We start from the raw sequence: 24,320 nt of genomic DNA, 5'->3' as shown, positions 1-24,320 counted from the left end.
TACAGTGCAGCAGGAAGAGGGAATTCTGTGAGTGAATTTGCGTAGTTAATCCGTACACATTCTACCATCCCATATATATGATCTTTATATACTGTGACACAGGAAGAGTTTTCATAATTACAAATGAGATATTCTAATACAGTAGGAACATATACTGAGGAAAGATCAATACTATATGAAATTGGTTTGAAAACAGGATGTTTTGAGAGATTTCATTAGAATTATAGTGGGAAAATGTAGTTCAAGCACTACTACAGATTCATAATATTTTAAAATAAGGTAAAAGTGTCCAGCCTCTTAAACTAGAAAAAAAAGAGGGAGAAAGAAGCAAGCATTCATAAAGATAGTGAAGAAATGGTTTTTAGTGAACCTTAAAAGTTAAATACATGTAACAAAATCAGATGGAAACTAATCATCGGATTTGCTCAATTCATTTTTGAACTAGTGTTTCACTGCTTGTAGGATTGCTGAAATAAAATGCCATCATACATACAATTCTGTATCTGTGCATGTACTTTAGTGTTTAACTTGTTCCTGTCACCCAGTTAGCTGAAATCTAACTGAATTCTTTGAAGTCGCTTCTCTTTTCCTTAGACAAGATGAAACAACACAGGCAGGGCTGCGTCTCCTCGGTCTCCAGTGCGAGTGTGACCTTTAAACTGCTCTGACTGTGGGCGAGGGGCATGCCTTGGGGTCACTGCCACATTAACTTCAGTACAGACTGAAGTAACACCATTGCAAGGGACTGATTGCTAGCTTTCCTCACCTTTTCTCTGCCAAACACAGGAGGGCTACAGGCTGGGGACAGGTGCTCACCAGATGTGAAGTGAAAGGTAGTTATGTAGCATGTCCTCCATGTGAAGAACGTGAGCTAGGTTTGATTACTGGCTGGTAGGTTCAACTTAAGTCAGAACTGAATGCCAACTTGTTGGCTAGGTTATGGCAATTCTTTAAACCTTGGTCCATCTTTCTGGGTGATATAATTTCTGATTCTGAGTAATTACTTAATGGTATGATTGAAACGCTTTCAAAAGAAATTTAATTGAATCTGACCCACCACCCCCCAATAACAGCCACCACCACCAAAAGTCCACCAGCAAAATCAGAAAGGAGATCACAAATGACCACAAACTCAACTACTTCAGAGTTGAGGCCACTTATTACGTAGCAGGGCTGCCATCCTGGGAAGTGTACATACCTTGGTTCATACGCTCCGATGGGAATAGCTGCAAGGTCAAAAGGTCCAAACCTTTTTCCTATCTCTTCAAAGGCAGGGCAATAGCCAGTGTCTCCTGCAAAAAAAAATCGGCTCCAAGGCCCCAAGACAGACCAGCTGCCCCACAGAACCTTGTTGTCATCCACGAGAGTCCTTTTGCACCAGTGCTGGGAAGGCGTAAAGACAAACGTGACCTTATCGTGTCCGGGGACACAATTCTCCTCCCACCAGTCCAGCTCAATCACATTCTCACAGCCGCACTTTTGCATCCAGTCGAGGAGACCCAAAGGCACAAACCATCGCAACTCCTGACCAAATCGTTCATTCAGAGCGATGACAGAATTGTAGTCCAGGTGGTCATAGTGGTTGTGACTGATAAGGACAGCATCTATCGGGGGGAGTTCACCTATGGTGCACGGGGGACGACGGAACCGCTTCGGACCCATGTGCTGCGATGGTGACGCACGGGAGCTAAAGACGGGGTCTGTGAGAAATATGAGCTCGTCCATTTCCACCATGACTGTCGCATGTCCCAGCCATGTGACTCTGAGGCCAGCTTCCCGCACCCCAGCTTCTTCGGGGTCATCGATAAAATACGGCCTCAGCACTGGAAGCTCTTTATCAAGTTCCTATGCACATAAAGAAAGGGAGAAAAGCAGCTGTTAGTGGGGGGGATAAAAGGTATCACAACATATTTGGACTCTGATTATAGAGAGAAGGGTTATTTGGGGAGAAATGACCTCATTCAATAAATTTGCTATTTTTGCCTTTTGCATGAAAATGCATACCTCTTTCCAAATCTGACTCAGTAATCATGACAGTATCAGGTCGTCTTAGTTCCAGATGCAGTACACAAAGGGAAAATTAAATGTGCAACTTCAAGCATTGCTGAATTTATTTAAAATTTTAGAAGCTCTCTTCTGTAAGTACTGGAAGCAAAACTGTAGCCTAGCTGCAGTCACTCTGCCCCTTTACTTGGCTGGTGCATTTGCTGCTAAAAATGGTGTCAGAAACAGGTGGGCGGTCTCCTGGACAGAGTAAAGAAAACTTACAGTCATTTATTGGTAGACCTTGTATCTCAGATATGAATCTGAGCACACAGAACTCGAAGCAGAGCACTGAGCAAACCCCAATCACGGACGGCTCTCCTCATTCCTCACCCGTAAGGTTTTCTCCTTCGGATCAAACCAAAGCAGAACATGGTCCCTGCCTATGAGAAGGTGACTGCTTTTGGGGGTAAATAGATGTAAAACAGTAACCAGAACAAAACAGAAGCATTACTTCTTTGGTTATTCTCCATTTTATCCTTACAGAAGCTCTGTTGTAGGGTCACAGTCCTGGCTTTTATAAAACTGTTTTCTAAGTTGTGCTTTAGTATTATGCTCTACTGCTGTATCAAGGTCATTTACAGGAAGATGCCTCATGAACCTGGCCGTGTATGTACTGGAGAGAGGTCTAAATTTAAGACTCAGTATATCTCCAACCTCCTTCCCCACCTTCTCACTCACCCCAGAAACATTTCTCTCAATCCTCAATATCAGGAAAAGCTCTTCACCAGAGCAACTGGCCTTATTCATCTGGCCACTGGGAAAACTCGTAACAGTTCATGCTTCCCTCTTTGCACCAGGAAGTTGGGAAAAAGCTACTTCCAACATTGTGCAGGGGATGACAGCACATGTTTCTATACTAACTTTATACTTGGCTTTATTTCTCTACCCTAAGAGTCCTTTTGCTCTTCTCTGTTCATCTGTTTTTTACCGCTACGTGGATTTTTGTAAGTTGTAGCAAATCAGTTTTAACAAGTCTGGTATTGGATAATTACGTAAAATACAAGACACACTACAGCCCAATAAAAAGGAATAAAGAGTCCAGTCGCCTAAGGCGACACAGTAATCTGTGTGAGTTTCCTGACCAATTGACAAGAAGTTCATGATGCAGAGAAAAGGAAGGAGGTCATTTTAGGTGGAGAAAATGCCCAAGCAAAAAGGCAAAGAGCCAAACAGGAACAAAAGTGGCATTTGGGGACAGGCGACAATCTATGAAGGATGAGAACACAATAAAAGCCTTGAATGCCAGAGACAGGAAGCATCTTAAAAAAAAAAAAAAAAAAAGATTTGTCCCAATTTATGTTTAGAGAAAACATTCTGGAATGCAAATGACGACCTGGAGTGTGGTCACAACAGCTGCCATGACAGATGAAGACTGAACAAAGGGGACCGCAGGGAGGTGGAGGCAAGAGAGGGAATGGGGGGAGATGCCAGGGAAGGAAAGCTGAGGTCACAGAGACGGTCTGAATGGGAAAAGGGTCCCGACAGGGGAAGAGAAGGAGCAGCAGAGGTGGAGGGCAATGCAAACACCCTCTAAGCCACCCTAACCCTTAGTTTCCCCATCTGAAAAAGGAGTATAATTTTACCTACACTTCATTGTGGTGGGGACCAACCACATCAGGAGCAGCTGGCACACCGTAAACACTCTGCAAGTATTCCGGAAGGGGAAAGAAACTACAACCCGGACAAACAATCAGGCACCAACTCTGTATTTTTACCCGTTTCCTTGATCACTAAACTGTTTTACTGTCAAACTCAATCCATACACCAGAGCCACCTCAAAAATAGTCTACTTACCATACAACTGTCTCCCTTTCTGGAACATCTTTACAGGCTCTCTACTGACTGACAAAACACGACTCCCCTCCTCGGCCCAGGAGGAAGCCTGCGGTGGAGTCCCCCAGTCTTCCTCTCCAGCTGTGTCTCACCCAACTCCTGCAGGGCTGTGTCCCACCAACACTGGGACTGATTCCTGCTCCCAGACAGAGCTCGGGAGCCCTGCACAATACTGACCCCATTTCTCAGGTTAAAATGCCTTCCCTCTGATCCCTTTGAGACCTTTAACGACATACCCTTCACGGGGCCAACACCAAGTCTCCACAGACCGGGACAATCACTCCAGCCACTCAACTTCCACCCCACTCTGTTCATGCACCATCCATGGATATTCTGCCCAAACCCTGGATGGGCGTATACAGGATGTATCTCACGTCTTACTCAACTTGGAACCATCCACGGGGCGCAATGCACAGTGCAGGGACAAACACATATCATGTGCTCGACAAAATCTGTTGGATGAATGAGTGGAAATTTTTCAGATCTGTTCTCAAAGTTGGTAGGAGTTAGGGCTACTGAACAATAACAAATGTCATGTGGTATACTTATCAACAATGAGGGAAAAGGGAGAGAATTAATATAAACTGAGTACCTACCGTGTATTAGGCGTCACACTAGGCACATAGCAGTGATGGTGATGAATCATCCAATATGTCAAGTACTTTAGTATAACACAAAATAACACTAACAAGAGCTACCATTTATGGAGTGTTAGTCACCATACTAACTACTTAATTAAAAATGTTTAATTTAGGACTGCAGGCAGCTCCTGTTAACTAATGCTACTTTACAGAGGAGAAAACAAATAGTGATGACAGTCACACAAGGTCAGCCCGCTGGCCTCCACACATACTATCTCCCACCACGGACTCCTAAGTCAGTCCTAATTTTCTCATTTAATACATATTAAAAAAAAAAAAAAAAAAAAGCCACAAGTACCAGCCCAGGGATAAGAGATGGATTACTAGGGATACAAGGCAACTATTGGAGATGACAGGATGTACGTCATCCTGTGATCTTTTCATGAATATATAAACAAGTCAAAACTTATTCAATTGCATTTTTTCAATATGTGGAACTTGAATTGTTATTAAAACCATTTAAAAAATCTTAAGCAGCATCATGTTTAAATAGTGCATCAAAATATCTGTAATAAAATTCCCTGAGAACAGCTGCACCTCTTTTTTGCTCTAAATTTTTTTTTATTAATTAAAAAAAATTTTTTTTATGCTTATTTTTGGAGAGCGAGCGTGCATGCAAGCAGGGGAGGGGCAGAGAGAGAGGGAGACATACAATCCAGAGCAGGCTCCAGGCTCTGAGCTGTCAGCACAGAGCCCGATATGTGGGCTCAAACTCCCGAACCACAAGATCATGACCTGAGCCGAAGTCAAATGCCTAACCAACTGAGCCACTCAGGTGCCCCTTTGCTCTAAGTTTTAAAAGCCACGGTATCTTCTGACTAAACCTTTAGCAGAGCACCTCTGGCCGCCTCACCTTGCTCTCCAAACAGAAGATTAACAGGTAAAGTGCTGAAAGAAGCCAATCACCAAAGACCACAGACTGTATGATCCTATTTATATGAAATGTCCACAAGAGGCAAGTCCGTAGAGACAGAAGATAGATGCGTGACTTCCAGGGGATGCAGGAGGGCAAGAGAACTAGGAGCTGCTGAGTAAGGACATGAGGTTTCTTTTTGGGGTAATGAAAATGTATTAAATGTGGGAATGGTTGCACAACTCGGAGTGTACTGAAAACCACTGAACTGTACATTTAAAACAGGTCAGCTGTAGAGTATGTGAATTATAGCTCACCTAAGCTGTTTTTTTTTTTTAAAAAGCAAAGTACTGACAAGACATCTGAATTAAGCAATCACACCATGTTTCTGCACGCCATATGGTTTCTCAGCCCATCACAAAAGAGCACCTTAAAGAATCTGATCTCTAACACTATGTCCCATAATAATCAGTCAACAACTGAGATTCAAAAAAAAGAAAAAATAACTTTGTCCTAATGAGAGTTGGTGTTTTTATAATTTTTTTTAAGCAGGCTCCATGTCCAACATGGGGCTTGAACTCATGACCCTGAGATCAAGAGTCACATGTTCTACCGCCTGGCATGAGCCAGCCAGGCACCCCTGATAATCAGAGTTTGAAAAAGCAGTTAGAGGGGCACTTGGTTGGCTCAGTTGGTAGGGCATGTGAATACTGATTTCAGGGTTTTAAGTTTGAGCCCCATGTTGGGTATAGAGATTACTTTATTATTATTTAAGATTTTATTAAAGTTAAAAAAAAAAGCACGTAGATGGGGGTAGGAAAATTCTTATTTGAAGAAACCAAGCACTCGCTTGGCATTTTCTTTACTAGGTTAGGACTTTCTTGGCTGGCCTTGCTTTTTAAAGCTGCAACTGGGAAAATCCCTAGGCCCATAATTAACCAGGATACTAGTTAATATTTACTTTTCTTTGGGAAAGGGAAAAATCCTAACATTCATTCAAGCACTATTCTTTGCTAGATGCCATAGGTGGGTTCTGTCATCTAACTCTAATGAAGGAGATGTCACTGCCATTTTACAGATACCCAAACAGAGGGGGAGGGGTCACTAAGAAGGTGGCCCAGGGCACACAGCAAGCGCATGCACACTCACTCAGGAGTGGAACTGAGGTCTTCCTGGCTCTAAAGACCCTACCTTTTCATTAAACCATAGCTTTCTCCATGGCATAACTTTTACTCATTAACTTTCAAACAATGAAACCCATATTCTTAATAATATAATTATTTTAAGAATATGTGTGCGCATGAGAGATCTGATGCAAATCTGCTAAAATGTTTTTAAAAATAATTACGTTTAAAGAATTTAGTTAAGCCTTTTCTTCCGACTGAAAGTATCTTTTTACTGAGGAAATTCACAGTTTTGCTTTGCAACTCTGATTTAAATAAAAACTATTTTTCTTTTCCACATTTATTTTGCTGATATTATGTTAACACGGAACAGAGATGGATGTTACCAAAATACCTCAATTATTAATGGTAATGTTTTATATTTTTGCCATGCTATGTGTAGCAGGCGTACTAGATCCATCAGAATGGCTTAATATTTTTAAACTTCTCCTTGATTATAAAAGAAAATGCCTTTCATAAAATGTTTGGAAAATCCAGTAAAATATAAAGAAGAGTAGCCATCCATACATCCGTTTGCAGAGATTATAACCACTGTTAACATTATGCTATCTTTAGACACAGTCCTATTTCTATGCATAGTTAAGATCATAAGGTATTTGTATTTTCTTTTTTTTTTTTTTAAAGAATCTCAAATTTTGACATTGTCACTACCTCTTAAAACTCTGAAACACATACTAAAGTATTTAAAAATGAATTTATTGTCAGGAAATCTGTGAGAATGCAAAAAAAAAATGATGAAATACAGAAAAAAGAAAAAGAAAACTACAGAGGACTCATCTAGGTGATCCACAACCTAATTAGTAGTTGTTTCATAAATTAAAAGGATGAGGAAAGGAAATTTTCAAAGAATACTCAACTTTTCCTAGAACTGAAAGAAACAAACTTTCACATCTGAAAGTTCACATCACGAGGCATCGAGCATGATCAATAAGTAAAACACAACTTGGGAGAAGTTTCAAAAAAGAGATGATCCTCAAAGTTTCTACAGGGGAAATACAGGGCATACAAAGGTTCAAGACTGGCACTGAACTTCTCTACAGCAATACTACAAAGAATGTCATGGAGGTAATACTTTGAAATTCTGAGAGAAAACGGTTTCCAAACAAAAATTCTACACCCATACTACCAATAAGAATGAGAACAGAAACACAGTTCTGGTCCAAGAATGGTTACCTCCTCCAGGGCCATCCCAAATCTACACCTATTTTTAGAGCAATTCCTCCCAAAGAACTGAGGGCTGACCCAACAGCTTCTGCACAATGAAAGAGGGACCACACAGAGAACAGCAAGAGAGAGGGAGACACAGTCATGAAGGGAACTCCCACCCTGCTCACTGTGGACTGCAGTGGGAGGGAGGGATGGTACTGAGGGAGGGGAGCATGGGGCACAGAAACAGGGTGAAAAGGACAACTAGAATTTAAAGGAGCCAGTCCCTAACTACTCTGGCCAAACAGTGGGTAAATACCGGAATGTTCTGGGTCTGAGAGGCAAGTGAGCCCCCCCGGTTAACATTTGCCCTCCACCTTGACAGCACAGATGGGAACAGCTTTCAAGATAAACTACAAAGCTGCAGCATCACAACGGTATAGCACTGGCACTAAACAGACACACAGAGCAAGAGAACAGAATAGCAGAGCCAAGAAATAAATCCACACTTATATGGTCAATTAATGTATGACCAAGGAGACAAAAATATACAATGCAGAAAAGAAAGTCTCTTCAACAAATGGTGTTGGAAAAACTGGACAGCTACATGGAAAAGAAAGAAACTGGACCACTTTCTTCCACCAGACACAAAAATAAATTCAAAATGGATTAAAGACCTAAATGTGAGACCTGAAATCATAAAACTCCTAGAAGAAAATATAGGCAGTAATCTCTTGGACATCTGCCTTAGCAACATTTTTCTAAATGTGTCTCCTCAGGCAAGGGTAAGAAGAGTAAAAATACACTACTGGGACTAAACCAAAATAACAAAGCTTTTCCACAGTGAAGAAAACCATCAACAAAATGAAAAGGCAACCTATTGAATGGGAAGAGATATTTGCAAATGATATGTCTGACAAAGGGTTAATATCCAAAATATATAAGAATACAGCTCAACGCCAAGAAAATAATTCAATTTAAAAATGGGCTGAGGGGCGCCTGGGTGGCGCAGTCGGTTAAGCGTCCGACTTCAGCCAGGTCACGATCTCGCGGTCCATGAGTTCGAGCCCCGCGTCGGGCTCTGGGCTGATGGCTCAGAGCCTGGAGCCTGTTTCCGATTCTGTGTCTCCCTCTCTCTCTGCCCCTCCCCCGTTCATGCTCTGTCTCTCTCTGTCCCAAAAATAAATAAACGTCGAAAAAAAAAAAATTTTTTTTTAAATAAATAAATAAAAATGGGCTGAGAATCTGAATAGACATTTTTCCAAAGACATACAGATACCAGCAGACACATGAAAAGATGCTCAACATCACTAATTGTCAGGGAAATACAAATCAAATCACAATGAGATATCACCTCACATCTGTGAGAACGGTTAAAGTGAAAAAGACAAGAAATAACAAGAGGCGCCTGATTGGCTCAGTCAGGGGAGCATGTGACTTTTGATCTCCGGGTTGTAGGTTTGAGCCCCATACTGTAGAGATTACTTAAAAAAGAAAAAGAAAAAGAAAGAAAAAATAAAAAACACTGGCAAGGATTTGGAAAAAAGAGAATGCTCATACACTGTTGGTGGCAATGTAAATTGATGCACTGTGGAAAACAGTGTGGAGGTTGTTTAAAAAATTAAAAATAGAAATATCATACAATCCAGTAACACCACTACTGGGTATATACCCAAAGAAAATGAAAACATGAATTTGTAAAGATATATGCACCCCTATGTTTACTGCAGTATTTACAATAGCCAAGAAATGGAAGCAACCTAAGTGTCGATAAACAGACAATGAAAATGTAGAATACATATTTATATATATACATGTACATATATATAATACATATATATATTAGGTATATATATAATGGATTATTAATCAACCTTAGAAAAGAAAGAGATCTTGCCATTTACAACATGGATGAACCCAGAGGGTATTATGCTAAGTAAGTCAGAGAAAGCCATCTATCACATGATTTCTTTATATGTAGAATCTAAAAAACAAATGAATAAACAAACAAAAAGCAGTAACAGACCCATAAATACAGAGAACAAACTGGTGGTTTCCAGAGGGGAGAGGGTTGGGAGGATGGGCAAAATGGGTAAAGGAGAAAGGGAGATTCAGGCTTCCAGTTATGGAATAAATCACAGGAACACAAGGTGTAATGTAAGGTATTACAGTCAATGATATGGGAGCACAGCATAACATATAGAGTTGTCAAATCACTGTATTGTACACCTGGAACTAATAAACATTGTGTGTCAACTACAACTTAAAAATGGCAAAAAAAAAAAAATTATAATAAAGATACTTCAGACAATCAAGTTCTCAAAAACCTGACTTTCCATGCACCCTTTTCTCAGGAAACTGATTAAGAATATGCTCCACCAGGGTGCCTGGGCGGCTCAGTTTGTTAAGTGTCCAACTTCAGCTCAGGTTGCAATCTCACAGTTCGTCAGTTGGAGGCCGGCACTGGGCTTTCCGTGTCAGCATGGAGCCTGCTTTGGACCCTCTGTCTCCCTCCCTCTCTGCCCCTTCCCCACCCATGAGCTCTCTGTCCCCAGAATAAACAAACATTAAAAAAAAAAAAAAAAGAAGGTGCTCCACCAAAATGAGAACCTGTTCAAGAAAGAGGAACAAGTGGGGTGCAGGAGACAGAGCCAGCACTGAAGAGGCAGTGGGGTCCAGGATGGTGGTGAAGGGAGACTCCAGAATGGAAGCTTGCAGAGAAGCGGGAGGGCTGTCAGCCCAGAAAGAACCCAGTGCTAAGAAACCAGCTTACAGTCTCTCCTCAGGAAAGCTGTTGAGAAGGAATGAGAAGGAGGGAAATAATCAGTCATAAATACATACAAAGTTAAGCAGGTGAAAAATGAGGCATTGCTAACCTCGGGGGGAAAGAGCGTATTAAGAAAGGAGACATGGCTACGGTCCATGACTGGGTTCATCACAGTGATACAGTCACCATAGCGTATAAAGAGGTCAAGCAGGCGTGTGGGAGAGAGACGGGGAGGGGTACAGAGGGAGTTAAATTTGACACTAAACATGAAGGAACACAGAAACACTGCTTGGTTCCACACGTTAATATCTAAGTAGTTAAATTCACAGAATCAAAAAGTGGAATGATGGTTACCAGAGGCTGGGACGAGAGGGAAATGTGCAGTTTCTATTGCCAGGCCTAAAGTTTCAGTTGAGCACGATGAATAAGCCCCTAGAGACTTGCTTGTTACAACACTGTGCCTACAGTCACCAATAATGTTTTGCACACTTAAAAATTCAAGAGGGTAGGGCGTCTGGGAGGACTCAGTTGAGAGTCTGCTCTTGATTTTGGCTCAAGTCACGATCTCACGGTTCGTAGTATTGAGCCCCACATTGGCCCCTATGCTGACAGTGCAGAGCCTGCTTGAAATTCTCTGCCCCTCCCCCGCTCTCTCTCAAAAATAACTATTTTCAAAAAAAAATTAAGAGGGTAGATCTCGTGTTAAGTGTTCTTACTACAATAAAGTTAAAATAAATACAAGATGAAGGTAAGCTCCCAAGGAAACAACTTAAAGGTCTGTAAGCTTGTTGCCTCCAGAGAGGGGGGACAGGTTACAGGGGCTGGCTGGAGGAACGGTATTTGTCTAATAAGCCTTTCAGCACCATGACTTCTTAGAAACTCTGTATACATGTAATTTTTATAAAGATAAAAAAGCAACATGTTAGCATACTACAGCAGAAATAGAATTGATGTTTTTCATTTTTTTCAAAGAGCACCACTCTATTCTTCCATATTTTACATCTAAAGAGTGTATTATATTTTCAAAGTACTTTCATGTGTCATGTGAACCTCAAAATCCTAGGGACTAAACTGTCTTATCCTAACCTTATGGACAACAAAACAAAACAAAACAAGCCCCCCCCCCCCCCGGCAAAAAAAAAGTGCCTTGAGGATCTGTGATAGAAATAAAGTCAAGTACTCAGTGAGGTATCCTGAACCTGAGCCTGGTTTCTGGACTCCGGGTATCCCACTTTTCCTACCAGTCCAGGATGCGTTTTCTCAGTTCCATGTCTGTCTCATACTCCAATGTGACCATCCCTTAGTCACTTCTATAGTAGTGACTGGTAAGGACAGCCTCCCCCAACCAGTGAACCTCAGGACATTCTGCCTCCCTCCTTCTTTGAAATTCTCCAACTGTCTCTTCCCCCTCCCCCACCCTGGACTCTGGTAACTATAATCAACAATAACCAAAGTCACTGAGCTTTCCAACAACCCAAAGCAATGACAGCATCTCAACAGCGTGAAGCCTGTGAACTGGCATGCTGCCCAGAAAAGGCAAGTATCAGAAATGGTCCAAGTTAAAGAAATGATTTTCTGACTAGCCAACTAAATGGTTTAGCTTTGTTAATGACCAATTTTCATTTTACTTAGACCTGTAAATTACAGGTTATATCATTATAACATATTAACATATGTTATAATGATATATGTTATAATGATATAAACTGCCTAATATATAGTAATTATAACCCTATGTGTATATTATCCTGTCTCCTTCCAAAACAATAATTTGAAGTTTTATTTCACTAAACTTTAGCCCCTCAATGTCTAACAAAAACAATTTCCAGAATCTGATTACATTCTGAATGGACCCAATCATCTGAAGCAGGTATTCTTCATGTTTGGGGGGTGGTTTTCTGGAAAATGTGGAAGACTATCATATTTAAAAGTTGGTAAAAGTTAGTAATTTTGCCAATGTAAAGGGATTAAACATGGAGCTTTAGTTACATATGAAAATAAGAAAAGTCAACATGCATCTGATCTAGTTCTTAGCTGTATGTGGAAACGAGGGGGAACCTAGATGTGTTTCTCTCGCAATGACGACTGTTACTGGCACTGTGCTTTTCTTCCTCACTGGATTGATGTATGAAGCAAACTAGGCATCAGCTTTCAGACCAGAAACATTTTCGAGAAAAATTGCCCAGGATCCTTCTGAGGCTTTAGAAAAAGAGGAAGCAGCAGCCATCACCTGACTGTGATACCATCTCAAACCTGGAAATTCTTCTGGCTTTGGGTATTTTAAAGACTCTTAGTTTTAAGTAAGAATAAACCCTGGCTTAAAAAAAATGGATGAATGGTTAAAGAAGATGTGTTATATATACACCATGGAATATCGCTCCTCCATAAAAAAGAATGATAACATAAAAAGAATGATAACTTGAGGGCACGATGTTATGTGAAATAAGTTAGACAGAGAAAGACAAACACCGTATGATTTCACCTTATGTGGAATCTAAAAAACGTAACAAACAAGTAAATTTAAAAAAGAAAGACTCCTACACACAGAGAACAAACTGGCAGTTGTCATGACGAAGGGGTGTGTGTAGGGTACTGGGTGAAATGGGTGAAGGGGATTGAGAGGTACAAACTTCCAGTTATAAAATAAACTAAGTCACAGAAATGAAAAGTACAACATAGGGAATACTGTCAATAATATCATAATAATTTTTTTAAAGTTTTTTAATGTTTATTTTAGAGAGAGAGAGCATGAGCAGAGGAGGGGCAGAGAGAGAGGGAGACACAGAATCTGAAGCAGGCTCCAGGCTCCGAGCTGTCCACACAGAGCATGACGTGGGGCTCGAACTCAGGCACCGTGAGATCATGAGCTGAGCTGATGTCAGACGCTTAACCAACTGAGCCACCAGGCGCCCTCTGTAATAATTTTGTACTGTAACAGAGGGTAACTACACTTATCATGGTGAGCGCTAAGTAATGTATATAACTGTCAGATCACTGTGTCACACATTTCAAATATTATATGTCAACCATACTTCAATTAAACAATTCTGCCTTTAAAAAAAAAAGTTTACACTTCATTAAAGAATGTAGTTCCCACCTCCACCCTAATTCCTTTCTCTTTGTTATTCTTCAAAGCACTAGTCATATTTTAATACATATTTTACCCATTTGTTTACTATTTCTCTTTTCCACTGAACCCAAGGTCCAAGAATGCCACAGTGTCTTTCTGCTTTGTTCAAGGGTCTCCCTCTACTGCCTAGAACTGTGTGCTCACACAGCAGGTGCTCAATAAATAGTAACTAAATGAGGGGCGCCTAGGTGGCCCAGTCGGTTAAGCGTCCAACTTCGGCTCAGGTCACGATCTCACAGTCCCTGGGTTTGAGCCCTGTGTCAGGCTCTGTGCTGACAGCTTCGGATTCTGTATCTCCCTCTCTCTCTCTCTGCCCCTCCCCCACTTATGCTCAGTCTCTCATTCTCTCTCAAAAATAAACATTAAAAAAATGTTAAAAAAATAAGTAGTAACTAAATGAATGGATGAGTGAATGAATGAGGAAGGGCTTGAGAGAACCCATGAACTCACTGAAATTACAGTAAAAGGCAATGTGTTTATGTCCACATAAGGTCTACAGCTTTCATCAGACATTCAAAAGGGGCCAGGATTGAAAAGAGCTTCAGAACCACTAGCCTGGCAAGTTCTCATTCAACCCAGTTTCTAGAATATCTCCAAATCCTTAGAACACACAGATGTATTTCTGCCTTCGTGTGATCGCTCACTTCCCGTATGAAATGAAACAAATCTAAAATTACCACTGCTTGCCTCTGCAGTTTTAGAAGCTGGGGCTCAAAACCAGTAGGAAATTTACCCCAAACAGGGAGCCCCCTGCCCTACCCCTCCTCTTCACAACACCCTTCCATGTTGCTCTTCAGAAGGAAAAAAACAAGGCGGGGGAGGCTTCTTGTTCCTCCCGGCCTCAAAGCTGAAACACGTAATACAGTTTTATCTATTAATGCCCTGCCTGCCTCATTCTAACAAGGTGTTAGAAAAGCATTAATCATATTAATCAACTCTGTTAACTAGGATTAATACTGTGAACACTCCTTAGCATCAAAGTGTTAATCCCGCTTTTAAATCCCATGTCCTTAAAAAGAAAAAGACACGCTTACCCAAGGATCTACCACAAGCAGCCACTCCCCCTGTTGTCTTTCCCACTGCAGATCAAGCCTTCAAGGATGCCCCCACTCTTTGCATCTTGTCCCCCACTCCCAACGTCAAGTTCTCTCTCTCTCTCTACTTCCTCCAAAGCCTTATAGGACAGGGGTTGGTAGAAACGAGAAGCCAAAGGAGACAGGTGGTAGAGAGAAGCAAGAAAATAAGAAAAAAAGGGGGCAAGAAACGGCTCCTGCAATTGGGAGCCACCCACTCCCTGCCAAATGTAATCACACTTATCTAATAAACTGTATGCCAAATGTTAATTAGTTTCATCCTAAAGGGGCTCCTGGGTGGCTCAGTCGGTTAAGCCTCCCACTCTTGATCTCGGCTCAGGTCATGACCTCACAGTTTGTGAGTTCAAGCCCCGCATCAGGCTCTGTGCTGACAGCACGGAGTCTACTTGGGATTCTCTTTCTCCCCTCTCTCTCTCTGCCCCTCCCCTGCACATGAATGCTCTCTCTCTCAAAATAAGAAACTAAACTTAAAAGAAAATAAAGTTTCACCCTAGGTAAATATCATTTATTTAAAGGTCCGTGACCTACTGCCAATTGTTTAAGGTCTGGAAAGGTTATCCGAAGATTCCTTTCACAGTTTTAGCAGCCGTGTCCAAGGACGAAAAGCCAAGCACTCTGGGCAAACACACATCAGGTTACTACTTGATGGGACATGCCATGCACATTCTCACCTCCATGACCTTGTTCATGCCATCATCCACCTGAAAACCACTGCCAAAATACTTTTTATCTTTTTAGGCCCGGCTCAAATATCAAATTGCCTCCTCTGAGAAGCCATCTCCAGCCCTACCAGCTCGGATCCACCGCTTCCTTTCCTGTCCTTTTTTAATTGTCAAGTTGGCTAACATACAGAGTATACAGTGTGCTCTTGGCTTTGGGAGTAGATTCCCTTGACTTATCGCTTACATACAACACCCAGTGCTCATCCCAACAAGTGCCCTCCTCAATGCCCATTCCCCCCTTCCCTCCCCCATCAACCCTCAGTTTGTTCTTTGTATTTAAGAATCTCTTATGGTTTGCCTCCCTCTCAGTTTGTAACTATTTTTTTTCTTCCCTTCTCCCATGGTCTTCTGTTAAGTTTCTCAAATTCCACATGAGTGAGCACATATGATACCTGTCTTTCTCTGACTGACTTATTTCACTTCGCATAATACCCTCCAGTTCCATCCACGTTGTTGCAAATGGCAAGATTTCATTCTTTTCCACTGCTGAGTAGTATTCCACTGACTGTATGTGTTATGTATGTATATCACATCTTATTTATCCATTCATCCTGTACTTCTAAAGCACTCTATTCCTACCCCAATTGCCACCAGAGCAGAGTGGTTATTCATATACCTACTTTGTTGCTAAGTTATGAACTTGAGGACACCTTATTCACTTTTTCTTCTCAGAACTTAGCCCTATGCCTTATCATATAAAAGGAGCTCAATTAACTAACTTGAGTGTCATGATACAATTCACAGCAAAATCAAGTGATAATAAGAGCCCCCCAAAATATGCAGCCCCCCAGAAAAACCAAACGCTACCTCTTTGGAACACGGAACACTGCTGTGATCTTTCTCCATTATCAGCCATCTAAGAACATTTGGAATAGAGAGATTTTTCCAAGTTGGCCAAGGGTTGACAAATCTGCCATCCTTTCCTTTCTTTGATTTAGTTACATCTTCTTCTAGTCTGTAATCCAATTTGAAACTTTTCCTGGAAAACCTAGAAGAATCACTTCCTACAGAACTCCGTGCTGAATTTTGGCGTTTTCTTACTGCTTCTTTAGGATACTGGCTGCTTGTCATCAGAGATTGGTTGCTTTCATTTTCATCCATGTCCTTTTCAGAGCTAAAAAACAAAAAAGGGGGGGGGGAGGGAATACTGACTTTAACATAAAGGCATTAAGACTCATTACACAGCATCCACAGTATTTCTTAGCTAATAAAAATTTTCTCAAACTTACAAGAACATTCTGTCTCTGTCAACGCAAACTTTCTTCCTGCAAAATACCACTTCTGAATCCAGAATTACTGCTTGCTAAATAGGAAAAAATGTTTGCTTTATCTTTTCTTGCCAAACCACTTAGATATTCCATATCTACTGTAACTGAAAGCAGTACTCCACCAGCCAGCATTTAAACACACAAATTTTTCCATTTCAATATCTTACAGAATTAAAGCACCTTCCTGAATGTGTAACATTTTCATACCTGAATTTTAAAAATACTATTGTTAATAATACATAGTGAGAAGGACTGCTTAGTGCCTTGAGTATAACTCAGTAATTCCAATGATTTATATAGAACTCCGCTAGGCCTGGTCATTTTTACTTTGAAAATAATCTTTTTTTTTTTTTTAATTTTTTTTTTCAACGTTTATTTATTTTTGGGACAGAGAGAGACAGAGCATGAAGGGGGAGGGGCAGAGAGAGAGGGAGACACAGAATCGGAAACAGGGTCCAGGCTCTGAGCCATCAGCCCAGAGCCCAACGCGGGGCTCGAACTCACGGACCGCGAGATCGTGACCTGGCTGAAGTCGGATGCTTAACCGACTGCGCCACCCAGGCGCCCCTACTTTGAAAATAATCTTAAAAAAAATCTTAAAAAAATAATTTTACTTTGAAAATAATTACCAATGCCCCTAAAAAAGCACACTGAGTTCAAGCCGCAGGAAAGGAAACAATAATAGTAATGGAGAAACATTTCAGTCATGTATTTAAGTGGTTAACAATACAAATTTGAATTAACTCAGATTGAGAACTGCCAAGACAGTGTAGTATGTATCCTAGCTGTGTGACCTTAGGTAAGTTTCCTACCCTCTCTGTGCTTTGATTTCCTCATTTATAAAATGGAGATAATACCACCACCTCTCAGGTTTATGGAGAGGTTTTAAAAAGCTAATACAAGGGAAGCCCTTAGAAACATGCATGTAACATGTATATAACAAATGTAACACATATACATACATGGTAACAGCTCTACAAATGCTAGCTGTTGCAGCTGACCTTATTCCCACTACCACCACCACTGCCCCCAGACTCAAGGAAGCGAAATCCTTGATTTTGATCTATATAGGACTCCAGATACATAGAAGTGATAATATATTAAGAATATGCATTCAGGGGCGCCTGAGTGGCTCAGTCGGTTAAGCATCCGGCTCTTGATTTCAGCTGAGCTCATGACCTCACATGAGTTTGAGCCCCGCGTGAGGCTGGGCATTGACGTGTGGAGCCTGCTTGTGATCCTCCCTCTCTCCATCTCTCTCTGCCCCTCCCTCTGCTCACTTGTTCTCTCTCTCAAAATAAACATAAAAAAATTTTTTTTAAAGAATAAGCATTTATTGGGGCAGCTGGGTGGCTCAGTCAGTTAAGCTTCCAACTCTCGATTTTGGCTCAGGTTATGATCTCACAGTTCATGAGTTCGAGCCCCATGTTGGGCTCTGCACTGACAGTGTGGAGCCTGTTTGGGATTCCCTCTCCCTCCCTCCCTCCCTCTCTCCCTCTCTGCTCCTCCCCCACTCACACACTCTTTCTCTCAAAATAAATAAACTTAAAAAAAAAAAAAGAATATGCACATATATGCCATGAATTTCATTTCTTTCCTATTCCACTAAACAAACATTTGCTTTCTGTCTAGTTTAAATGTACTGCATACACATAATACACTTCATAACCCCTGAGAAAATAAGCACAACAGAAAGCCAAATATTTTTATGGCCACAATGATGTTTACACAGAAATACCATCCAGGAGAGAAAGGGAAAGAACATAAACACTAGGATGAACACGTATGCTGAACTAAAACTTTTTCCCAAACCATCTACAGTAAAATAGTCTCTGGCCTGGACAATAATGGGTGTTAAGAAAAGAAACCAGGGCTGACAAAAGCTGAAGCACACACGGTTGGTTGCTCAGCCACCCGCTGTCTGCTGCAGAGCCCGACTGCTAGGAGAGCCTAACAAGCTTTATATCTGGGGCAACCACCCACCTCTCTCTAGTCCTCAATATTCTCGCCTGTAAAATACCTACTTATCTCATGGGGGTTCAAAGGATCAAATGACATAATGTACATAAAGGGACTGCCACCCACCAAATGATAATTCTTTTTTCCCTAATCCTGCTAACTGGCCATATACCTAAATTCCTTAAATTCCATCTGAAAGCAAAGAATCTGGGTGAGTTATCTCAGTTCTTCTCAAAGAAGTGCTCTACCTGGGTCATAATTAAGTTCAGGCCCAGGACTTTACAAAGCACTAGGGCAAATACAGTCCATTTGAACTCCAGTACATTTAACAGACGCAAACACACCAAGTTGGGAGACTTTTATTTCCCCAACAGAGTAGTATGTCTAAGAGATGGCAGAGCTGACCTGATGCCACCTGCCCTTTGTGATGAAAATCGGCTTGTGAGATATGTGCATATTTATATAAACACATTTACACATACGTGTATATATACATGTACATATAAATACATACATAATATTGCTACCAACTATGTAATAAATTTTTGGCCCAATGTTTTATTTTTAATGTTTATTTATTTTTGAGAGACAGCGACAGAGCATGAGTGGGGGAGGGGCAGAGAGAGAGAGTGAGACACAGAATCTGAAGCAGGCTCCAGGCTCTGAGCTGTCAGCACAGAGCCCGACACGGGGCTCAAACTCACGAGCTCAGATCATGACCTGAGCCAAAGTCAGAAGCTTAACTGACTTAGCCACCCAAGTGCCCATTTTGGCTCATTGTTTTAAACAATTAGAGGATAAGGAGAAAGGAGAAATGGGCCCTCTGACTCAAAAACCACAAAAGCAAAGCCAAAACGGGGTTTTGGGACAACATCCAGCCATCCAATGTGGATGTAAGAAGTAAGGGAGGCTTGTGAGAGCCAACAGTAAAGGTGTGAAGGATGGGATTAGATCTGGGCCTGGCCCCCCGAATAGCCAAAGTAATTTTGAAGAAGAAGACCAAAGTAGGAGGCATCATAATCCCAGACTTTAGCCTCTACTACAAAGCTGTAATCATCAAGACAGCATGGTATTGGCACAAAAACAGACACATAGATCAATGGAATAGAATAGAAACCCCAGAACTAGACCCACAAACGTATGGCCAACTCATCTTTGACAAAGCAGGAAAGACCATCCAATGGAAAAAAGACAGTCTCTTTAACAAATGGTGCTGGGAGAACTGGACAGCAACATGCAGAAGGTTGAAACTAGACCACTTTCTCACACCATTCACAAAAATAAACTCAAAATGGATAAAGGACCTGAATGGGAGACAGGAAACCATCAAAACCCTAGAGGAGAAAGCAGGAAAAGACCTCTCTGACCTCAGCCGTAGCAATTTCTTACTCGACACATCCCCAAAGGCAACGGAATTAAAAGCAAAAATGAACTACTGGGACCTTATGAAGATAAAAAGCTTCTGCACAGCAAAGGAAACAACCAACAAAACTAAAAGGCAACCAACGGAATGGGAAAAGATATTTGCAAATGACTTATTGGACAAAGGGCTAGTATCCAAAATCTATAAAGAGCTCACCAAACTCCACACCCGAAAAACAAATAACCCAGTGAAGAAATGGGCAGAAAACATGAATAGACACTTCTCTAAAGAAGACATCCAGATGGCCAACAGGCACATGAAAAGATGCTCAACGTTGCTCCTCATCAGGGAAATACAAATCAAAACCACACTCAGATATCACCTCACACCAGTCAGAGTGGCCAAAATGAACAAATCAGGAGACTATAGATGCTGGAGAGGATGTGGAGAAATGGGAACCCTCTTGCACTGTTGGTGGGAATGCAAACTGGGTGCAGTCGCTCTGGAAAACAGTGTGGAGGTTCCTCAGAAAATTAAAAATAGACCTACCCTATGACCCAGCAATAGCATTGCTAGGAATTTACCCAAGGGATACAGGAGTAATGATGCATAGGGGCACTTGTACCCCAATGTTTATAGCAGCACTCTCAACAACAGCCAAATTATGGAAAGAGCCTAAATGTCCATCCACTGATGAATGGATAAAGAAATTGTGGTTTATATACACAATGGAGTACTACATGGCAATGAGAAAGAACGAAATATGGCCCTTTGTAGCAACGTGGATGGAACTGGAGAGTGTGATGCTAAGTGAAATAAGCCATACAGAGAAAGACAGATACCATATGGTTTCCCTCTTATGTGGATCCTGAGAAACTTAACAGAAACCCATGGGGGAGGGGAAGGGAAAAAAAAAAAAAAAAAGAGGTTAGAGTGGGAGAGAGCCAAAGCATAAGAGACTCTTCAAAACTGAGAACAAATTGAGGGTTGATGGGGGGTGGGAGGGAGGGGAGGGTGGGGGATGGGTATTGAGGAGGGCACCTTTTGGGATGAGCACTGGGTGTTGTATGGAAACCAATTTGACAATAAGTTTCATATATTGGGAAAAAAAAAAAAAAAGATCTGGGGCCTGGCCTGAGACGTTAAGGAGGTCTGGCTACACTGTAGGCAATGAAGAAAAACTGAAGGAGGGGCGGCGTCTGGGTGGCTCAGTCAGTTAAGCATCTGACTCTTGATTTCGGCTCAGATCATGATCTCAGATTTGTGGGACTGAGCCCACGTCAGGCTCTGAGCTAACAGTGTGGAGGCTGCTTGGGATTCTCTCTCTCCCCTCTCTCTCTCCCTCTACCCTGCTTGCTCTCTCAAAATAAATAAACTAAAATTAAAAAAAAAAAAAAAGAAGGAAAAAGAAAATTGAAGGAGCTTAAAAAGGAGATAACCCACAGCAGGATAAAAACAAAAGGCTGTGGCTAAACACTGGAGCCAGGTAGATAAACTTGTGAGTAGGAATGGGCAGCCCAGAAAAACCAGTAGTAGCAAAGCACGCTGTTACATGTTTGGCACATTTCATTTAAATTAATGCTCCTGGCAAAATTTCAAGATAGGTAGGATAATCCCCATTTCTAACTGAAACACCAAGAGGTAGAGAGCAGCCCACTCAAAAGATGAGAAGGCAGTGACAGTGAGAAGAGAAAGAACCAAATAAATCCAAGAGATAAGAGGATGAATCAGAAAGACCTGAGTCTCTGAATGGTCCTGAACTTCAGACCATTTGTAAGGCAGGGTGGGGGATAGGTAAAAAAAAAAAAAAAAAAAAAAAAAAAGAGGGGGGGGGGCAGGATCCAGAAACGACAGCACCAATAACTGAGTAAAGGAATTAGGGGAAAGCTAGTGTTTGGAGTACAGAAGAGAAGGTGGAATTATGACCCAGTGAGCTTGCGAAAGGGTTTGAGACAACAGGAAAGAATCCAAGCAGAAGTGCTCACGGACACCAAATGGAAATGATGACCCTGGGACCCAGGTTGCTTTGGGGGTGATAAAAGTGCAGGTAAGAGAACAGAGAGGTTTTCAGGGAGCCGGGAGTAAAATGAAAGTGAAAAATGGGTTCACTGATCTGCTTAAACCTGAACAACAAATTTTCTCAAAGTTGTCTTTTCATGTGTCCCCATTTTCTTTCCTCCCATCCACTCAGGCTCTCACCCCAATCAATTCTGTTAATAGTTTTCTAGCAAAAAGCCATCCTCTCTCAACACGCCCTTCACCCCAACGCACACAAAATCCAGTCTTCAGAAATGATATTTTTAATAGCAAATCTGATAAAACGAACAAAACAGGAAAAACCTCCAGAAGATTGCCTTGGTTCTCAGAATGAGGGCAAAGGTCGGGAAGATGGTCTATGAAGGTGTTTCTAGCCCTGCCCACACTCTCCCCTACTTCAAACACAAGCCTCAATCTTTCTCAAAAGCATCATGTTCCTACCTCGGGCCACCTATTGCTATCACAGGGCCTTTGAGCATGATTTTTAAAATACTGAGTACTCAGATATATCCCCAGGATTATGTACTACCGTGAAAGTGTTCAAGCAACACAAAATGTTGGTGCTATGTTGTCCCATTTCACACTATGCACTGTGAGTGTGAAACGATAAGAAAAAACCAGGACGTGGCAACCTGAACCATCACAATCTGGACTTGTTCATCTGGAGGAAAAGTACTGGCAGTCCATTCAGTGAACATGCAAAGTGACAAGGTCTATCAACAGGTGCCCCAGTGACAAAGTGAGCCTCGGCCAGTGGAGATGTATGGAGCCTGCCTGAGAGCTGGGTCACGTGAGAAGGCTCCTCATCAAATCTGTCTTCTGGTCACTATGTAGTGGATGGTGACAATCTCACAACGGTCATCTCTAAACACCAAAGACAAAATGATGGGAAAACTAGGACTGAAGATGAGCAGGTTCTACGTATGGCCCTGCCAGTCACTAGCCCTCAGCTTTGCAAACTCAGACAAACCCCTTAACATATCCAGGCTGGAGTTTCCTTAATTAAACATAGCAAATCTCCTCATTATTTCTGGTTATAGATCTCTCTCCAAATTTAACAATGTAAGTAAAAATTCAGCCTTGATCTCTGGCCAACAGTAAGTGAAAGGAGATGTGTGAACTCATGAGTTCAAAACTGGGTGAAGTTTACATCATCAGCATTATTTACATTATGCTAATTTTCATCCAATTTTAGGCACCATGAATGAATGGTAAGGTACACTGTTATTTTATGTGCCACTAAGAAAGTAACAATATCAATTATAATGTCACACATCATGATATAACCTGCTATCAGTGGTGTTCAAATGTGCATAAAATGTCTGTCTTCACATTGATGAAATACACCAGTTTTTATATGGAAATATACATTCTGGAAGAGGAGCAAAAACATTAACCTTGGTAATTAAATACAATCAGAAACACAATTAATTTGTGGACCCTCCTTTCCTCTGTGAACAGCTAACTTTGTGACCAATAGCTAAATTTGGACTAAAAAGCTAGAATCCAGAAGCAAATTTAAACAAAGCCCTATGACAACTAATATAAAATATAAATGCTCTTTGGGGCGCCTGGGTGGCTCAGTCGGTTGAGCGTCCGACTTCAGCTCAGGTCACGATCTCGCAGTCCGTGAGTTCGAGCCCCGCGTCGGGCTCTGGGCTGACGGCTCAGAGCCTGGAGCCTGTTTCCGATTCTGTGTCTCCCTCTCTCTCTGCCCCTCCCCCGTTTGTGCTCTGTCTCTCTCTGTCCCGAAAATAAATAAACGTTAAAAAAAATTTTTTTTAATATAAATGCTCTTCTTTAAAGAACAATTTGTGGGGAGCCTGGGTGGCTAGTCGGTTGAGCATCCGACTTCGGCTCAAGGTCACGATCTTTCAAGGTCACGATCTTGCAGTGCATGAGTTCAAGCCCCATGTCAGGCTCTGTGTGGACAGCTCAGAGCCTGGAGCCTACTTCAGATTCTGGGGTCAACCTCTTTCTGTCCCTGCCCCACTCGTACTCTGTCCTTACTCTCTCTCAAAAATAAATATTAAAAAAAAAAAAAAGAGGCCTCCACGGCTTCATAGTAAAGAATAATGTGTTACAAAAAGGACAACATAAATTCTATCTAGTAATTATCAACTACATTCTCCACATTTCTCTGAAGATTAAGTGCCTACTTAACAGGAGAGGAACTTACCCCAATGTCTCTAACCAAAGAGAGATCTGAACTGTGACATTTGGTGAAGACAAGTGTGCCAAGTACAAATATTTTATTTCAATAACTGCACACATGGG

At 41.5% G+C, this 24,320-nt stretch overlaps 1 protein-coding gene across 5 annotated transcripts in view; it reads right to left on the bottom strand.

The window, feature by feature from the left end:
- Nucleotides 1–24,320, bottom strand: part of NAPEPLD (N-acyl phosphatidylethanolamine phospholipase D) — a 46,622-nt gene that overhangs the window by 8,150 nt on the left and 14,152 nt on the right. For all 5 annotated transcript variants that reach the window (XM_045494552.1, XM_045494553.1, XM_045494557.1 and 2 more), the window contains exons 2-3: nucleotides 16,224–16,530; nucleotides 1,199–1,845 (exon numbers count right to left, since the gene is read on the bottom strand). In XM_045494552.1, coding sequence (XP_045350508.1) covers nucleotides 1,199–1,845; nucleotides 16,224–16,530 — 954 coding nt within the window. The remainder of the gene's footprint in view (nucleotides 1–1,198; nucleotides 1,846–16,223; nucleotides 16,531–24,320) is intronic.

Source organism: Leopardus geoffroyi, chromosome A2 (assembly GCF_018350155.1).
Source record: "Leopardus geoffroyi isolate Oge1 chromosome A2, O.geoffroyi_Oge1_pat1.0, whole genome shotgun sequence".
Taxonomy (NCBI): domain Eukaryota; kingdom Metazoa; phylum Chordata; class Mammalia; order Carnivora; family Felidae; genus Leopardus; species Leopardus geoffroyi.
This window is presented reverse-complemented; position numbering and strand designations above follow the sequence as displayed.